This window comes from Anarhichas minor, unplaced genomic scaffold (genome assembly GCF_050575085.1).
Source record: "Anarhichas minor isolate MPS153535 unplaced genomic scaffold, ASM5057508v1 ptg000002l, whole genome shotgun sequence".
Classification (NCBI taxonomy): Eukaryota; Metazoa; Chordata; class Actinopteri; order Perciformes; family Anarhichadidae; genus Anarhichas; species Anarhichas minor.
The window spans coordinates 2,622,914-2,643,448 of record NW_027466448.1 but is presented as its reverse complement, the minus strand read 5'-3'; the positions used below and the strand labels follow the sequence as shown (position 1 = coordinate 2,643,448).

Below are 20,535 nucleotides of genomic sequence, written 5' to 3'. Positions count from 1 at the left end.
GGTTTCACGGTAATATCTACGAGTGTTACTCTCTTCACCTGCAGTGTCTCTATACTATATGATAATAGCTCTTCAGTAGCTCTTACATACACCAAACTTTCCAGTTTCCTTCCTATCTATATGCTGAAAGTATTTACTGAGGGGTTTGTTTTTATGTCATTCATAGTCATAAAGAGCAATTTATTCCCCAAAAGATGGCAAATATTAATATCGTTTTGGCTTCATCCCATGTTCAGATTTCTGGTATGAAATGGACATATTTAGTAAGATGAGGCCTCATTTGCATGTTTAAACAACATTTCAGAAAACGTGTACAACAAATAATAATAATCCTAATGTAAGTAATCAACTGGGGAGTATGTTTTATATATTTTTTTTTTACCCCATTCATTTGCAGTATCTTCCCTTAAAAGATAAATAAGAATGGTCATTTTTGTTTTCATCATAAATGTCTTAGTGTAGCCTAGCTTTCTGCAAACTGTAGCATTGTCTATGTTCTTAAAATATTAAACACTCGGTGTGCTTTCTATAAATGATTGTATTGTAATGCTGCGGCGGAGAATGGACTGTGCGGACGGGCTGATGTTCTGTTGTGATATTTCTCACGTTGTGCTCCAAAACAATTTGTTTCCGAGGCAGACGTCGCTGTGAGGAGTAATGGCTGCTCGTTGAGGTCTGGTTGCAGGGGAGAAGCGAGAGGGTGAGGGATGGTGGAAGCTAGGGGAAGTCGGAGAGTGAGCTAGCTTTGAGCTGTTTGTGTGTGTGTGTCGAAAACAACATTCCACTGCAGGGTTAGTTGGCAGGGAAAAATCTGAGAGGGTTCTATTAATGATTTACACTTTTCGATTCCATTTTGTCCAGACGTCATTCCGTTGGAGTCTCATTTGAATTTCTCATTTTACTGTTCAGGTCCCCGAGGTGAAGCCCCGCAGCATGGCCAGTCCGGGACACTTCCCCACTTCCTGGAGGAGCCCGTTGATGCTTACATCGTCAAGAGCAACCCCATCAAGCTCCGGTGTCAAGCTCGGCCCGCTCTTCAGATCTTCTTCAAGTGCAACGGCGAATGGGTCCACCAGAGCCAGCACATGTCTCAGGAGCACACCGACCTGGGGACAGGTACAGCAAACACTGATTTAACAAACGCCTGTGTTTACAGACAAACATGTTGTGGACAGACAGAACTCTTGACGCTACTTAAACTCTATTTCCTTCCTGCAAGCCTTCTCCCTGTCACTTTAAGTTACGAGGATGGCATTCACATTTCTGATAGCAAGGACGAAAGTCTTAGGGATGAACTTTGCAAATGGGGCTTTATGACAATGCCTGCGGCCGTGTCCAACCCTGCAAATGTATTTTCCTCACTGTTTTAGTGCAGACTGTGTGCCGCATTTGATCCAAACTGAATTGACAACTTCTCGACCATGAACGACACCTACTTGTTCAATTTCAGGATTTGACTCTGAACTCTGAAGGGTGTCTTTTACTGATGCAACTCGCTGAAATTCAGTTGTTGTTGTTTTAACTTCGAATTCAAACCACAAAAGACAAATGTCCTATTTTTCTCTAAAGCCCCTGGGTATACAAAAAAAATACAAACACTGAATTATGCTTTCTTTTCTTCTTAAATTGACTTATTCTCAAGTACACATTGTGAAAAGTTTGGTTCTAAACATCGGGATAGTGAAGGTGCTCGTCTGATTTTTAAACTTTTGAAATATACTCGTTTTATTATGGTCCTATAAAGTATCCAGGTGAGAGGAACAAAACAAAAATATTAACTACACTAGTATAATTAGGCCTAGTTCTGCACTGAACATGAGATGACCATCATTTAAGTAGATTATAACTTGCTGAAAAAGGTCAGGATGAAGGCTAAATATTTATGAGCCTGCCTCGGCTGCTATTAGTGCCACAGTGTTGATGCTTCACTTAACACACAGCACCAATCAATATCTCCCTCCAGAGGTAACAATGGACCTCTAAATTTTAACTGCCTCTAGTCTGGATTCATAGCGCGGCTCCCATCTGGCTCCTTATCACCATTCATATCTGTTCCCTCTGGGAGAGACATGGGGAAGGAGAACTAGAGATGGGAAAGGACTGAGAAAGAGAATAAAAGTCGAAAAAGGAGAGCATCTTAAAAGTCCACCTGTGCTGGTATCTCATAAAGGAGAAAGATCTGTCAAGGCCCCATCCACCAGCTGCTGGATGAGGCAACAAAACAGAGTGCAGGTGGAATAAGGGTGTTTCATTCATGATCATTGTAACCTTGACCTTTGCTGAAAATTGTAAAAGCAGCAAAGAAATAGATTTCAAAATTGACAAAAAAACAACCTTGTTGGATGTATTTTGTAAGAAAATGTCTGTTCCAAAAAGGCAGCATTGGCCAGACTACTGAGTTGTTTCCATGCATGAGCGTAACTCAACATTTACTGAATTTGTTATCCTGTTAAAGTTCTCAGTAGGTTGTGTGAATGCTATTCTCAGGGCTGCTTGCTGTCAATCAACACGTCTACTGTTGCGATAGCACCAGTGTTCAAAGCTGAGGTGACAATGTCGCTGAAAGACAGGAAACTCTGGCAAAGTTACAATTTAATGAAGGCACAAAAAAAAATATATATAGTTGTGATATTTGTGGAGTGACTAGTAGAAACTGCCTGCATGAACTCATGACTTGATCCTCATGCAATACAGTTTTTACTCTTTTATTATAAAAATGGATCAAATGAGTTTCAGTAATTTAATGTTTTTTTGCTTATTTCAGCCATTTATTGTATTATATGTAAATGTTTTATGTGATTGTCTCATATGACATATTTTGACTAGTAATTAGACAAATATACCTGGTAGGATTTAGCGTTTTTGGCGGATGCATTTGGCATGACCACAACTCATTGCAATACCTTAACCTATAAGTTTATGTTTTTGTTTTACTGATCCCAGGTCAGCAAAATTCTCCATGTGGCATTTTGGTTTATACTGACATCATGCTTTTTTGCTGTGCAGGTACAGTTTAAGGCCGTTTGAATAATTCAGTCTGCACACATCTTGATTAAACACAAACTTAATTAAACCTGGTGGAGCAATGTCGTGAATGCAGTGTGGAGCACTAAGTCTATACTTTATAGGCAGATGCTTCAGTCGGGGCTTTTGTTTTCTACCGTCACAGTGCAGAGTCAGTCGGCAAGACTTCTCACCAGGGTTCAGTGTTCATTAAGCAGATATTTGGTCTTGTCGCTGATCATCTCGGTGCTCAGCAGTGTAATCAGACACAGGATGGGGCAAATTGAAATTGGATGGAGAAGTTTAGTGCCTCAGTATACACGAAGATAAACTACAAAAGTACATGAAGTAGATGCTCTCTGGCATGACATGAGAATATCTAGAAACTGTTACAGCTACTTTATTGGAATGAAAAAGAAAGTGGAGAACAAAATGTCCCTTAATTAATGCCAATATCATTAGATTGTTTCCAACACTAGACCTGGCCATCTTTTACAGCCCACACTCCAACAGCCTCCCTCTGAAAGCCGTAACTAGCCTCAAATGGTAATGTTATCATTGCTGAGCGCATCATTTGTGCACAGCGGAGATGTCCTTTCAAACCTGGCATCATTTTTAGGACCAAAGTCCCTTGTTTCTCCATTACATGTTGATTCGTTTTTTTCAGGTAATTTGCGATGGTCTTTAAAACGAAAATGGAAAATGGAACAGCCGGTAGTAATACCGGCCGTGCTTTTATGGCTTTGCGGAACAAGAATGATGTAAAACTGTCCACTTTTTAGTGGAATTGTATTAGACTTTTAGGAATCAGTAAAACCAATAATTCATGTCATTTCTAATTGCATTCTTTCATCTTCTTTTAGCATATCTGGCAAACAGAATACTAAAGTCCCATTAATTATGCTACAGGTTGGGAAAAAAAGATGGCTACCACTTGGGTTTAGCAGCTCAATGTTCTCACTTTTCAGAATTACCTACTTTTTCTCAGACACCGGCACGAAGAGGAATAACACATATCTCCTCAGTATTCACACATTGGCATACAGTCGGTATTTAAGCCATCTGCTTGTCTAGATTCATTTCCTTTTTCCGACAGCATGTGTCTTGGCCATGTCAATCGCTCCAACACTTTGGTCCAGACTGAAATATCTCAAGAATAATTGGGATTTCATACAAAAAGTCATGGTTTCATTAATTTCCCCCAAGAGGAACAATCCTTGTGACTTGGTTATCCCCTGACTTGCACATTTGTATGCCGGCGACAGCCGTGGCCGGAGGCCCCATTATAGATTTTAAGTCAAGTATTTAAGTAAAAATACTGTTCTCCAGTTCAGGGAAAAGGTTGCTCTGACATACACTGATACAATGATACTGTGTGTCACAGTACTTTTGTGATCAGCCCTCCGACAAATAGGGTCTCTGGTTTGAGAGCAGATGATTTAATAAAATATAGAAATATGAATTAGAATTGTTTTTATTTATTAGAGTAAATCTGTATTTTTAATTGTTATATTAATTAGGAATTAAAAAAAAATATTCTTAAGAATAATCAATAAATTACTCATTACAAAAATCAACGAATTGAAAATGTGATTAATGAATAAATAAAACAACAACTTGGTGCAGCCCTAGTTTGCATGTTGATGTTAGCATGTAGCTCAAAGCACTGCTGTGCCTGAGCACAGCCTCACAGAGCCGCTAGTATGACTGTAGACTGTTAGTCTGGTTTGCTTATTGATTGTACATAACAGTCATTCTTATGGAGAGCAATGACAACTTGTCTTTCCTTTTATTTTACTTTATTCACCTCCATGCATTCATTCACTCACTCTCCATTGCCTTTGGTCATTTCTTTTAAATGTCCTTGCTTTTTTTTTCCTCTTAGCACTTGAACGTAAACATATCTAAGCTTAAATGCATCTATAGTGTTACAATATACTCTTGTGTGCTCTGGTTGTAACCCCTAGGAGGATGCCCTGCTCTGTAGGATGATGTGTGGCTTTGCTGTGTGGACATGCTTTCGTATTCCCAGGTGTGAGATACAGAGGATTCAGTGAGTGTTTCTGAACCGTATTGGGCTGTATACACAGGCGAAGGTGGGCAAACATGCTACATGTTGAGAAAATGAACACCCCGCCTCAGCACCTCTGGCTGTCCATCCTGCTTCATCTGTAGGAGATACAACTGTATCTCGGTAGCCTACAAGCTATTACAGTCGGACTAGAATGACCCCTGGGTTCGGCAGCGAGCAGGGAGCAGTAAGCTGTGAATTAAATGCAGACAGACTCAACAACACGTGCCCTAACGTTGTTTGACCAGGGGGCTTTGAGGCAGAGGACACAGGCCGTGTCTGTCCAGAGGCAGCTAACTCGGCTATGGGAGATGTACTGTATTTTAGCTTCATGTTGTGTTGTTTTTCTCAGATTCAGTCTCAGCTCTGATCGCCTTCCAGGAGACAGAGCGACAGACAAGGAAAATAAATGTGGAAACGGAAAGAAGAAAATATCCATTACAGCTTCTGTGAATAGCTTCGACTGCTGTTGCCCTAAGCAGGAGAAAAACACAAAAAAAAATGGCACAATACACGGTCTGTTCTGACTGGATGAATCGTGTTGTGTTTCTCGATCCGCAAGATGTGTAGCAGAGTAAAAAGATATTTTCAACACTATGTAATGCCTAAATATTTCATACCTGCAACTCATCTTCTCTGCGAGCTAATCCTAACTGCTAAAGTTTCCATGACAATGTGTGAGCCGTAACTGTCTTGTGACTTCTTAAGAATTAGAGCAGAAGAAAATGCGAGTTCTTTCCCAAAATGTCAAATACGGGCTACTTAGTTTCCTGAAAGTCCTTGAAATGTAGAGATGTATCGCATGAAAGACCTTAAATAGAACTAAAAGAAATGAGTGCACAGTCAGTAAATGCACACTGTGTCTGACCCATATTAAGTTTAAGCCTTATTATGTGTTAGACTTTAAAGATGTTTTTAATAATCACAGCAAATACAACCTTGTGCACTTGACAGCTGGCTGTTCTGGACAGACAGCTTTTATTTAGTGCAGGATGCCACAGAGCATGTAACTTAACTCTCACCACTTCTCTGAGACAGCAACCAATACAGCACTGTCAGGTTTTGAAAGAACTGTCTTTTTTCGACTTGTAGTTCATGTATTTCCTGCTGGAACTGAGATGCTCACCGTGAAGGTTAGCAGTGAAAAAAACCTGCTTTCTGCCCGGAGACAAAAGAGCTCATCTGTTTATGACAACTCCACTGCCATGTCTGCAATGTATACATTCTCCATAGGCCAGGAGTTCATGGAATAATCACAATAACATCATTTCTTGTCTTCTGAAGATTTAAACCAGACGCCAATGTCATGTATCACTGCAGGAAATTGTGTAGGCTGTAATGAATGCTCATTTATTATCATTATGCACTTATTATGAATAATAACATTGTTGTGCTATTCAAGCCATTAACTGGGCTTGCTGTCAACCTGAAATATATTGCATCCATCAATAAAGGAATGTTTTGTGAGATAAAAGAAGACACTGAATGTTGGACATCAAAACCGCTTCTCTCTCTTTGTTGCCACCATCAGTTTGAGCTCATTAGATGCATTGTCTTATGTTGTTTATTAGGTTTTTCTTTGAGTAATGTGGTTTGAAAGACGCTTCCTTTGTTGTACAGATTACATCGTGACGACTGACTCTATTATTGATAATTTACTGAATATCATAGTCTTCGTCTCGTTGGATGCATGAATCAGTTATGAGTACTGGCGATCCAGAAAGTGTTTGCCAGGTGTTGAAGGAAAAGTTTGGTAAATACGCTTATTCGATTTTTGGCCAAGACTTAGATGAGACAATCATTGGCCTACCGCTCGCATCTCTGCGGACTAAATGTGAAGCTAACAGCTAACACAGCTAAGCACAAAGACACAACATATTTTGGCCAGAACTTTTCTGGCAACTGGCAGAGACTCCAGGAAGTTAGTGGTCTATAAATTGGTGTTAATAGAGGTGTTGATTACAACACACATGGAGGGAGAGAGCCCCATCATCAGATCCACATTTTAATTTGTCTTTGGTTCATCAAAAAAAATCCCCATCATTCTCCACTGTGGAGCTAATTGATAGATGTTAGCGTGCTAACATACTAAGCTAAGATGGTGAACATCTTAAACACAATACCTACTTAAAAATGTGCCAAATATGAGGTTAGGAAGATTTCTATTGCCTCTCAACATGGAGATGGCTGAGACGGCGCCACGCAGCTAACTGTGCTAACAGGGTTAACAGTGCAAGAAGATCAAAGTGCTAACGGTGTTTAGCGGTGACTGTGAGCTGAAAAGCTCTGCTTTCTGTTACGTTTGGACAGAGCCAGGCTAGCTGTTTCCCTGTTTCCAGTCTTTGTGCTAAGCTAAGCTGGCATTAGCTTCACATTTAGCGTACAGAGACCAAAGTGGTAATAACCAAATCAGTGTATTTCCCAACACGACACACTTTCCCTTTAAATAAACAGATTATGTGGCCATTATTACTAAAAGACACTTGAAAGATATTGTGGAGTTACAGGCGCTTGGTGCGTTAATGAAAAACTCTGAAACAGTTAGGTAGGAGCTAAAGCAGACGGAAGGCTGTGGTGATACCATTAAACTTCTCTCAGCCATTCTCATTACTGGTCTCGTACCTTTTGAACAGCTGTGGCATTTTGAAAACAGCCCACTTAAAGGAGAGGAGTAGAAAAAGAATGTCTGAATGATGCAGAGTTTGTAGACGTGAATATAATAAGGCACAACAACAGACGATGATGGTGCAGCATTTAATGAGGAATTATGGAGACATTGAAAGTGAGTCAGAGACACGTCATGTGTTTCCAGAGACATTTTCCAATTTTCTAGTGACCCGCTGTGCTTAACCTACACACACTTTGTTCTAAGCTTCAATTCAATTTGTATACTAACTACAGAAATAAATAATATACAAGTTTTAAGCTCGGTTTTTTTCTGTCACATCATAACACAGCTATAAATGCATTTCAGGACTTCAAATGAGATGCCATTTTTGGCCTGACAAAAAAGGAGGCCACGGTGCGTGGGAATATCGCCAGATGGAAATGCAGCGTTTTTCCATGAGAGGGAATGAGTGATAATTGCATCAATGTTTGTGTCCAGTGCATTAACTATCACAAACCAAACCGACCAGTTTGATGTGTACGGGAGTCTTGGTGGAAGTCTGCAGGAGCCTGGTGTTGTTTGCTCGGGACATAATGTAAACCCAGTGGATCAATGTGTGCAGTGCCTCGACCGAGTGGGCAACTTCTCAAATTGTAGGATGCATATTTATCACACATATCTGTCCTGCCGCCTTCCGATGCTTAGCAGGGATTTAATTACAGCAACTGAAGGAGACGGCTTTCATATTTTCAGTAGAAAGCACCTGTTCCTTTTTCTGAAATCACATCTACTTGCTTGGGATTGTTTAATTACAACGGTTACATTATTAGCATTGTTCTTGGAATCGTTGCGCATTTCCTCCGAAGGGTTTAGCATGTGCTTGTTGTCAGAATCACCAAACTTTCAGCCGTGTGAGGCTGCACCACCCAAAAGAAAAACAAACCCGACGTTAGGATGTCTATTCTTACCACATAAATGATCCAGCTTTCACCAAAATACCAACACCTTGCTCTGTGCTGCCTCACTTGAATGAAACTACTGTCGGTGTGTGCCTCTCCTCCTCTCGCACCTTCGTGCCGAACACTCGGGGTATGAAAATACCAAACAGGAAAACACCAACGTGTCAAAGTGCTGCTTCTGGAAGTCTTTGCACTTGCTATGAAAATCAGGCGGTTGGTAGATGCTTTCCCAAATATTTTTCCCTAATATAGACACAACACAGTGAATGGCTGCTCTGCTAATGCTAATATGTGACAAAACAGCCGAGCGGTATAATTTACCGTAACCACCTTTGGCTCGGTTTCCTCTATAACTGCACTTAGTCAAGACATAATGCTGAAATGGACAACTGTCATGGCCACGTCCAAGTATTGCAGCACTTGTCTGTGGATCAGCAAGTGTTGTTTCTTATTCTTTTGGAGAAAAAACATGTTCTTTGGCCTTCTGTATTGTCTTCTTGATGAAATTCAATCTGAGTGGATGAGTGGGCGGGCTTTTACAGCCTGACTATCTCAACAAACTAGAAACTGTTTCGTGATACACCATGAGATGCTGTCTCCGTTATGGGTGAGCAGATCAATATATATATATATATATCTGGTATGTTGTATATTCTAATGAGCATGCATGTGACATAGGAAGGTGAGTCAAATCTGAATGGTTTGTTGTGTTTCACATGTTTTCAGATCTCGACAGCCCACAAAAAAAACTGACTGGGTTGTTTTATTTCACAGTTTGTGGGTTGGTAGATACTCCAGATACCCAAATGTATGTTGACAAGCACTGAAAAGTTAACACAACTTGTCACTAGCTAAGAAGAACATCCTTAAGTTTTTTTGACAATGCAATTTTTCAGATAATGCAGTAAAACAAAATTGTTTTCAGTTTATCAAAAACAAATGACCTCATTTGGAAATACACGGTTTTCAGTGGACAAGTGGTTTTCATGTGCTTTAATTATTAACAGAACAGTAAAAAGAAATGCTCGATGTCTGGCGAATCATTCAGTGACAATAAAATATGAATAATTAATCATGCGTAAACCTCAACCATCATGACACTTGTCTCTCCCTTACATGATAGTGCCTTAGCAGGTTTTAATAGGAAAAAGTATTGATTTGGGTGATTTTGGCCCTTTTAGTACTTTGTATTGTATGAAAAACTTTGTGTTTTCTATCACCAGCCGTTCTGGTGGATAATTAGGCCCAGTGAGAGTTCACTGCTTGAACAAAACTGGGGAGAATGAGATCTGTGATGAAGACTACAAAGCACCAATGTTTATTTTTCTAACATTGTCTATCTTCAGAGTGTAGGTTGCTGTTTGACAGATCAGCTGCCTGTCATTGTTGTATTTTACTGAAAACAGACCTACAGAGAGGACAGAGGGAAGCAGAATGTAACAGTCGGCCAGTGGGAGGCTCATTGCTGCAGTCCACATCTGCTGAGTCAGAGTGGGAATTTCAGTCAGTAAGTGGAATTGAATTTCCAGAATCTTATCAGTCTGAATACATGAAGATATTTTCCGATTCAGATTTTTAGAAGAAATGCTGAGCGTTCCTCGCGGTGTTTACAGGTTTCCCTATGGGTACGCATAACTGTTTGAGAAAAAGAGTAAATCTGTATTGTGCACACGCGAGGGAGTGTTTCACCCATCCAGAGTGGATGTTATGATGTTGAGCAAACATAGTTTCTGGCTTTACGAGCGTCAAAATCTGTCGTTAATGTTTGTGTGCTTCCGCTGCAGCACTAAAGGTAACTGGCCTAACGTGAACCATGAAACAGGAGACTGATCTGAAGTGACAGTAATGGCCAACCCCACATAAACACAAATGGAGAGATCTGTCTGTAGAGAGCATATTCAAGTCCATACTCCGATATTGTGAGGCACTTCCTGTGGCTGTGAAGAGTTGTCCGGGCTAATGCGAGACAATGCCTGAAACTGCACCCTGAGACAAAGAGAAATGCACTGTGGGAGAGAAAGAGAGAATGAAAGGTGCTCAATTATCACACAGAAAATGTAACATCCTAAATATTTAACTACATTGTTATGTCGCTGATCTGAAACCATGTATTTCCTTGTGTGCCTTCTTCATATTCAGTACGAAGATAATCTTTAAACCCAAAGTTGGGATTTTGTCAAGATGAAGGCACAATGATCAGCACAGTTATTGCTGCAGTGTTTATTTCCTTATCCCTCTGCAATGGTTAAGCCTTTTGATAAACTGCAGGCAGACAAGGCTCAGCTGGATATTCCATGTAATCATCGCTACCCAACCTCCCTTCAGGAAAACAGCTTGCATCTATAAAGTCCTTCGAACGATTTTAGGAAGCTGTATCCGGTCTTTATTGACAGTAAATCAGTCCGTTTCTGTTATCAGTGGGGGAATAGGCTGAAAGTACAAAGACAAAATAAAAGAAGGGCAGTCGCTGTAAACAAAACACAGCAAACTGCACACGTTGACCTATCACAGAAGACAACTTTACTTCTGCCTCTGTTGAAAAGAGGGGGAAGAGATGGAGATGAGTGATAGAAGTCAGGAGATTATTGAAGGACGGGGTGAAAGAAGAGCAGAGAGGAAGGTGGAACAGAGGGGATATCTGTGCCTATAGACTTCGGCTGAAAGCATGATACCCTGATGGAGAGATAAGAGAAGGAGAGGATAAGGGAAAGAGAGAGGACGTTGGAAAGTGGAGAGGGCGATGGGAGAGTGAAAGAGAGCCTGAAAATGGATACCGCGTTGGCTGTCTCGAGAAGGAGGGGACAGCAGCTCCTGCAGATTCAGTGATGAAGAGATAGTGATTGAGGGAAAGCGTTTGAATGGAGGAAGTATAGATATCTCTTCCTGTTGATGCTCTGTGAAGGACTGACTCCACTGTTTGTGTATTATGATCCCGGCCGGCTGAGAGATACCATCAGCCAGGCATCAACTCAGGACAAAGGGAGAAAGGTGGCGACTGGTTAGGGAAAGTGAGACCCCTCGGAGTCTCTGTGTCACCACGTATTAGTCAAGGAAATGGAAGTGGAACAAATGAAGTGGGCCCACAGAGTGAAAACTACTTGTTTATGTAAAACTGGCTCCTAATAAGCAGACATGCAGATTTTTTTTGAATAAACATAAACAAGGCGACTCTGGGAATGACACAAATAAGGACTCGCAGCATTTTAATGGCTGAATTATCATGATTTTTTTATGCACGGAGTAATGCGTCCCTTTGGTTCCGGGATTAAGTATGACACACACACACACACACACACACACACGGCTGGGACCAGACTGAAGATGTTGCTGGGAGCATGTTCCGCTTGTCTAGCAGGGTTCGTCTGTGTCTGGCCCTCAGCCAGCCCTCACAGCCCCCGCACGCCGCCATGTCACATCACACAAGCATTTCCCCAAAGCTGCGTTCGCATCAGACGGACGCGCTCCCGAAGCTATACCCGTCCACCCTCAGCCCACAGCCCACGTCGTGTCACCCGCTATGTACACAGCTGCCTCGCGAGGATCCCTAAGACAAACAAACAGAGTTCTGTAAAATCCCCACTCGAACGGAGAACCACGGAGACATCCGGCCCTCGGTCGAGCCCAGCCGGACCAATCGGGTTCTCCCGAGCTGCTTGGATCCGGAGCCACTTGTAGCTGGCACCGCCTGGCTCCCATCGGGCCCTTTTCACAGACTCCGCCAAGGCAGAACAATGGGCCAAAGCGGGGAGAAATCACACCACAGGGACCCGTGCCAGACAGACCAAAAGACAGACAAGAGAAAGAGAGAGGGATAAGTGAGCGTCGGCACTGGTATATCTCTTCCTGACGCCTTTATAGAGGCTACGTTAGAGACATATTAAAGGACATGATTAAAGGGGCATGTGAAAGCTGCTCCACCTTGAGGGCCATTGTCAGGGCTTTGTGGTGCTCTGTCAGGAGCCACTGGCAAGAGCATGAAGGAAAGAGAGGCAACAAAGAAAACAGGTGGCTATAGGGACATGCTCGTGGAAGGGAGCTGAACGGTTGTTTGTATTCGCGGAGAAGTGGCCGCGTGTCATCGACATGACCGAGCAGTTATTGGATAATATCTCAAACGGAGTGTCATTCCAGGCTGCTCTGGGAAAGCGACTGAGCTCTTTGATGCCTGCCTAATGTGAGGGGACCCGGGAGTCCGAGTGTCTTTCTGATTTCTCTCTTTGTTAATCTCGCCTTCAGCAGGAGCACCATGGCCCTCACTCACACCAACAACCCCCCGCCCGTCAGCGTGGCTTTGTATGTATTGGTGGTATTCCATGCATTTGTGTCGGAATGTTTGTTATTTGTAGGTTTTTGCTTTCTATTTTATGTCACTGCTGCAGTGTAATATGACACAGACGTTATCGCTTTTTGTTTTCTTATTTCATTTTTCTTGAGTGATGTTCTGTGTGCACTGTGTGCCAGACAAAAAGAGCTTTTGGAGTCAAATCTGACTCCAGCCTCTATGAGTCAGTTGTTTTTTTGCTTTCAGCATAAAACGCTGCATCCGGAGCAGCAGACTGTTGTTTATGCATTAGTTTCTTCTGTTTTCTTGATCATTAATAAAGATGAGGAGGTCTGATTGTGAGAATCAAGAGACCACATAACGAAACCCATTCCCTAGTCTCCTCACTGAGCTTTTGTCACAATCCAGCAGGGAAATTGCTTGTCAAAAAGCACTTTTTGAAATTTGGATGCGAGGTTACCTATTTCTTAAGAATTTTCAATTCTAAATTTACATATTTTAGACTCTACACACAGACCAGACCAGTTTTCCATTTATTTACCCACTGATCTGAGATAGAAATGCATGTTCTGTTAATATTAATTAAGCTAATGAGTCTTTCTGAAGTCAAACTCAACCGCTGCGCTTCCATTGAATAATGTCACCATTAAGTCGGCTAAAATGCCGTCATTGAGCTGCAGAAGAGGAAATTAAACCATCAGTGAAGCACCATCACTGCACAGTAGGTGTAAAGCCAAGCTGCTATCTGTGTCGGTTTCTGTCACACTATTTATACTCCTCATACGTATATATGAACAGCTGTTAACAGAATATACAAAACAACATAACAATTCATCATGTATCTTATTTAATTAAACAATAAAACATTATCTGTATTTCAACCCGAGTCTCGAATAAAAGTCCGGGAAATGTTGCGGGTGGAAATGTTATCTGAAATATATTAGGAGATAGCCGTGCAAGTCCTAAATGCATCGTCATATTTCATGATTTCTCTCTCTTTCTTTGTTTGTTGGATAACAGAAGGATACCCAGGGGAGTGATGTTTGAAGTGTCTCTGAAAAGCTATTGAAGAAAAAGTCCTAAAAGCCGCTCTTTTGAAACGGTGCTTTGGCTTTAAGTTGCACACGGTGCCAGGCTTCAACATATCTGATCATATGTTAAAAACAACAGCTGTGTAACATCCGTCGAGCCTCATCCTGCACTGTACAACTAATCTGGTTAAAACTGTGGATGAATCTCGCTGTTTATATTTTGTGGAAATCTGCATCATGCAGAGTCACGCTGCTTTGCATGCTTTTGCCAACTGCTGAAGCGGTTCCTATTCACAACAATCACTCCAATTGCACCGCCTCTCGAGTGAAATCTTGTGTTTTTATTTTCCCCACTCTCACTTAATCAGGCATGTTGATTAAGGCTCTAATTTGTAGCGGTGGAAAGGAGGAGTAGATGGAGTGTGTGTGTGTAATATCAGTCAGTCACTGCAGAGGATTACAGTGTCTTCAGAGAACATTTCTGTTTTACAGTACTTCATTAGGCTCCCTTTGATAACCTTTCATTTTGTATTATTAGTTTCCATTTAATCCCAGCCCCTGTCTGAGCTGTTTGCAATGTTCGGCATGACGGCGAAAGCCTGTGGAGAGACAACTCCTCTAAGTGTAGAGCCGCGTAATTAAGCAATAAGCCACAAGAGGCTGAGCTTTACAGTGATTTTTGAACAGCTGCTGTGAGATGTGTTGTGAGGCATGACTTGTTAGCTGTACTAGAAATCAGTGTAAAGTACAACCTTTATTGATCTCCTGCCTTTGGAAAATAAGGTTTAAAAAGTAGAAGATTTAAATCTATTAATAAGAAGGAATTATTATTTAAATTCATATTATTTATTATAATCCTTTTGATACTATTTGTGGTTGTCAATAGCCATTCAATGTCTGTAACAACCTCTCTATATATTTCATTGTTAGAGGCGGAGTCCGCCATCCCCGCACAGGATTCAAACTGCCAACGTACACATGAATAAGACGCAGCATGTTATCTCACTGACGTCGCTATACTGTCCACTTTCCAACGACGGTACCAGAGCTCTGAGACACTTCTAATGCAAAACACACGTGATCTGCTGCTGCGAGCACATTAAAAGTATTCAACCGGCAAAAAACACACGGTTGCAGTCGCAGGTGAGGTCGGTGCTGAATACGACCGTTAATCAAAAATACACCAACAAGACGAGACAACGTGAGTTTGTTGGGCTGCACTGCAAACAGTTACACCACTTGCTCCTCTGTTTGTATTTGTTGAATTTGCTCAAGAAGCATTTTAGCCATGAAATATCATAAGTTATATATTTTCTTTGATCCATATGTAATATGAATCGGACACATTTTTGTGAGTTTCAGAGCCTTTACACACCGAGGTTTTCTTTCCTTATTTGCTCGTCAATGTATTTTTTTTAAACTGTTTTTGTCGTAGATACTTAAACATAGAACGCAAATGTTACTAATATTTCTTTGAGAGGTTGGGTATTTGTTATTGTGACTTCCCATTCCCCCTCTGTGCACTCTTTGGAGACTAGACACTTAAATGAGCTGTTCACAACTGTATTCATTTCATGATGTATGTGTTCATTTATGCATATATTAATACATCAATTAGGGTTGGCTGACTGAGGTTTTAGGATATCATATGTTGGTTGAAAGCAGCAATTACCTAGATGCTCAATAGAGCCACCCGATGATGCATTAATGGTCCGAGCCTGTCATCTTTTGTTCAGAGTCTGGCATAATTGAAATACCAGGCTTTTAAATTCCCATCAGCTGTCTCCGAGAAATGCTCGTCTCACACGCGCTCATTAGGAGCTGGATCCCAGACAATATGCAGATAATAACGAAGGGCCGGTGTGACATCAAGTCACAGCTCTGCTGCAGAAATAGATGATTCCATCGTCATAGAAAGTGTCGGTGTTCAGATGAAGTATTTAATTGCATTGTTTTGCTTTTCTCTATTAGATTATAGCTCTTTGAATGTTTTTCAGAGGAAATAAAGACAGAGTGCTCACGCTCTCCCTTAAAACAATAACAGGCTGATGTGTTCCTCCTCTCACTTAATGCCTCCACTGGATAGCATTTAGTGTCACTTGTGTGTAAATGGATTATGTTTTACAGAGACTGAAAGAGGATATTAGGGCTCACTAACAATCTCCCCTCCAACCAGCGTTTTGCATCGCCGGCCATCTGTTCGGCAAGACTGAAGTTTTAACAAGCATTTATCGAAAGACCGCTAATGACGTAGATCTGAATATTCCCTAGTGATACATACCAGATACAAGTATACCGTACGGCTAAAACTGTTGTCCAAGTACGATCCTTGAAATTACTTTTCTTTTTTTTTTCTTGAGTAGCATTTTCTCCTCCTCCTGGCAAATGGTAGATCTGTTTCCTGCTGATAATCTTATCATATTCAGATTTTAATCATCACTCTGTCCCCCTGCAAACCTTCATCTCATTCATTGATCAGCCCTGTGATACGATGCTAATCCACGCGGTCTTCTTCTTCTTCTCTGCAGGGCTGAAGATCCGCGAGGTGATGATCAACGTGTCGCGTCAGCAGGTGGAGGACTTCCACGGCCCGGAGGACTACTGGTGCCTGTGCGTGGCCTGGAGTCACCTGGGAACCTCCAAGAGCCGCAAGGCAACTGTCCGCATCGCGTGTAAGCATCACGTCACTTTGATACCAGAACGACCTTATATCATCCATGAAAAGGTTATTCTTCAAAACCGGTGGCGTGATTCTGTAGTCGCCATCATCTCTTAAAGTTGCATGCGAGCGGAACAAGGTCACACGTGAAAACACACTTCCTCCGTGTTGTTGCAGGTGTTCTTTAACACTGGTTGTTTATTCTCTTCCCCAGACCTGAGGAAGAACTTTGAGCAGGACCCCCAAGGCACCGAGATGCCTTTGAATGGCATGATAGTGTTGCACTGTCGTCCCCCAGAGGGAGTGCCTGTGGCTGAGGTGAGGGCTTCTTGCACTTCAAACAAGTAACATTTTCTCCTGTGTTGCCTGGAGAGGAGCAGTCATCCGTCTGGTTTTCCTCGCAGTGTAACTCTGTATTCATGGTACAATGTTGTGTTGCTCTCCGGCATCTGCACATCTCTGCAGTTTAGTGGAAGCCAGAGCTTGCAGTTGATGAGCTGGAGATCCCATTTGTTTATTTCCTCACACTCGCTCTGTTCAAGGGGCGAGATTATTCATATACAGGGAGTAATATCTGTCCATCCATGTGCATCGCCATGTTCTCTGTTTGCTGTGTTCTCTGGTAAAAGGCTGTACGGCTATGACTTATTTAGATGTCATGTATTCATTTCACTCCCACTCTCGTTCCCCTCTCTCCCTCCTCTGTGTGTTTGTGTGTGTGTGTGTGTCTGAAAGAGAGAGCCCGTCAAAGGCATTTTAATTTTTACTATGAATATAAAATGAGGCTCTTGCGGACGGTCCTGTTGAGTGGTGAGTGTTGTGCCGCGCTCTGATGTCGCGCGCCTTCATGTGAAGGCTCAGCAGGCATATATGTCAATATCAAAGCCTGTGTGTGCCCAAGCATCTGCAGCTTTGCATTTACTTAAAGGCACAGTCCGTGATCCATTGGCAAACAAAGTGACAGCCCTACCAGCACATTTCAAAGCATATAGCGACTGGAACCCCTGCTATTATTCCCAAAGGGATTGACGGGTCTTTACATACACTGACTAATACATTACTATTTATTATCATGCTAATAGTTAAAGCTTTGTTTACATCGGTGATGTTTGTTAACAGCAATAAAACCGTAAGTTGCCCTTTCACACACACGTATAGCACACAACACGCGTTCTCACCTACTGGACATACTTATATAGTATAATATAGTTTAGGCGATGGGTGGGGCCTGTTTACTGGGTAGAGCGTGCGGGAGGCAGGAAATGACGCGGATTTCACCGCGGTCACGTGGCCCATTCGTAATTTGGCCTCTTGCAGTTCCTTTAACTTCCAGCGTCGGCGCTTACCGACAGAAATTCCCGAATCACGCCGTCTCTCCAGTTGGACGTTTTCGTTGGCGTCTCCGTGTGAATGAGCCGTCTTCTTCACCCTCAGACGTCGGTTGGTTTTGCGACAGTGGCGATAAAAACATCATCAATAGGCCATTAGTTCTCTGGACAATGAAGGGCTCTGTTCACACATGGGCTCAATTAGACAGTACACGGACATTGTGAAGGGGAGCTGACAGGGGAAAGTCTGTTTAATGTCCCTTTCAACTGATTCGGACAAAAGGGGTTTAAAAGGGACTCGTGTTTTACATCTTTAATTATGATCTTGAGAAACATAGATTGTTAAATTGTTTTACAAGTCAAACAGAATTACATTCAGCAGACTTTTCTATATTTGACATCGGAGACATTTCGGCAGGGCAACAATACTAAACATATTTCTTTAATCGATAGGACAGACTAAAGATTATTACTAATTCAACAGGTGTTTCTTATTCTTTATTCACACCCTTTCCCCGACACAAGGACAGACTGTTAGAAGAAAATGTAACCACTAACAACAGTCTCAATAAAACACGATGGACTTCAACACTAATCAACAACTTTCTGTCACAAAGACTGTGTTCTAACAGTTCACTGAGGTTTGATTTATTGCAAGACTGTGTTACAATATTAAGCCGCACTATGGAGGCGTTATGTGTTTCCAGCACCATGTGTCGCTCTGCATGAGCTTGCACTGATAAATTAGTATATCTTTTTATATACAGTATTTGCTTATTGTTTCGTGGTTATGTGGTTTATGAGGACTGTTTTGTTTTGACTCTTTTATGAAGAGCACTAAGGCCTTGGAGTTACTAGATTACTGTACAGTGAAATAAGTCAAACGCATACATAAACACCCTATCAGAGTTAGCCAGCTAGCTCACTTAATCCCAACTGATTGTGGGAGACATTCTGCATAATCCTGTTTTCCTGCCATTAATCTTAACTTCACGCATGGAACAAACACATTTGCAGTAAAAGTAACACACGTTTAGTTTCTTACCTAAATTGAAAGAGTTTTTTGCTGCAGAATCCGTAGCGAGGTAGAATGTGATGCTGCGTCACAAGGTTTCATGACACGCAAACATCTAAAGTAAAAATACCCTTTGACTGAGAGTTATATCTTTGCTTTTCACTGGTTGTATTGTTATTTCTGTTTAAACAAATACACTGAAAACATCCCAAATCACAGTGTCATATCAGACTAATGTATAAACCATAGATATAAACCATGGATATAAAAAGTGCGCGTCGTCAACGTGACGTCAGTGATTTGCGGACTACAGTTTTGACCTTTGTCCGTTTTTAGTGGCAGACATCTTTTTTTTGTCAAACCAGAAGCTAAACGCTAAACAAGACAATTCTAGACGACTAAAATGTCAAAATAAACTTTCGTGAAGTGAAAACTGTTCATCGTATATTCAAGATGAAAGTCAGTACTAGTGTGTGAACATGTACCTGAAATGTATAGCACACATTTTCTCCAGCTGGCTGCACTGTAGTTTCTGTATTTCCATATTATTAAAATGTTCACACAAAGAAATGTAGATGACGGCTTTAAGACTCCTTAAAGATGACCATGGACTCCCTCCACAGCACACAACTGTGTGTGTGTGTGTGTGTGTGTGTGTGTGTGTGTGTGTGTGTGTGTGTGGTGTGCGATGAATGATTCAGCTCTCACAAATGGAGCATCGATGTACCTCGATTCTCCCCATTGCATTGTGGTCATCAAATAGGCAACTCCTCATGCATTCATTAATGTGACCGGCTAACAAAGAGAATGGTAATAGTAAATAATGCAGGGACTAAATCCAGCTCCCTCTAGTGTGACTTGCACCACTCACATCAAAAGTTGGGGATGTGGCTGTTCTCTTCTTTTCTTTTTTGGTGACTTTAGACACTGCTGAGAGGTTGAAGCCTTTATTGCAACCAGCACTGTGAAATTTGGCTCAGAGAGAGAGAGAAGCTGTTGCTCAGCCACAGTTTGAGTTTAAGGAATTGAGGTCATGGTGCAGTGTGTTCTGTTGAAAGGCATATTTTGAATAGCCATATTTATTTTGGTCTTGACATTTATTTGACTGTTTCATTTTGCTGCAAACGCACCCTGATGGAGATTAATACAACGGTTGCAATAATTGCTGAGTTGACCTGATGCAGATGAAACGAGTTCCGACTCTGCACGCTGTTTTAAGACATAAACGCCGTACAGACGACTTTACGGCTTGAAATCCCCTTATGTCGCCGCTCTCTCCATGTTCTCAGAAGCAACACTAAGAGTGAGAGGGGGGGGGGGGGGGGGGGGGCTTTATCCACATCTCGCTGTAACTAAGCCACGCGGGGGTTTGCTAGGCTGCTGTGTAGGATGTTAATGAAAATCAGAGAATGCCATATTATCTGTCCCAGCAGCGACAGAGGCAATAATCTGTGCACGCTGTTCGTCAGACCACAGAGAATGTATCATCGTCAAACAGCTTAAGTCTGCTGCAGTTTATTGGTGACAAGAGTCGAGAAGGCCAAATCTCTTCACTTGGCTCCACTTTTTATAGACGGGG

General features: G+C 41.7%; 1 protein-coding gene across 1 annotated transcript in view; it reads left to right on the top strand.

Moving 5' to 3' along the window:
• The window catches only part of LOC142955845 (netrin receptor UNC5D-like), a 142,509-nt gene that overhangs the window by 87,212 nt on the left and 34,762 nt on the right, over window positions 1-20,535 (top strand). Inside the window, exons 2-4 of the mRNA XM_076097120.1 lie at window positions 910-1,116; window positions 16,483-16,626; window positions 16,828-16,931. Coding sequence (XP_075953235.1) covers window positions 910-1,116; window positions 16,483-16,626; window positions 16,828-16,931 — 455 coding nt within the window. The remainder of the gene's footprint in view (window positions 1-909; window positions 1,117-16,482; window positions 16,627-16,827; window positions 16,932-20,535) is intronic.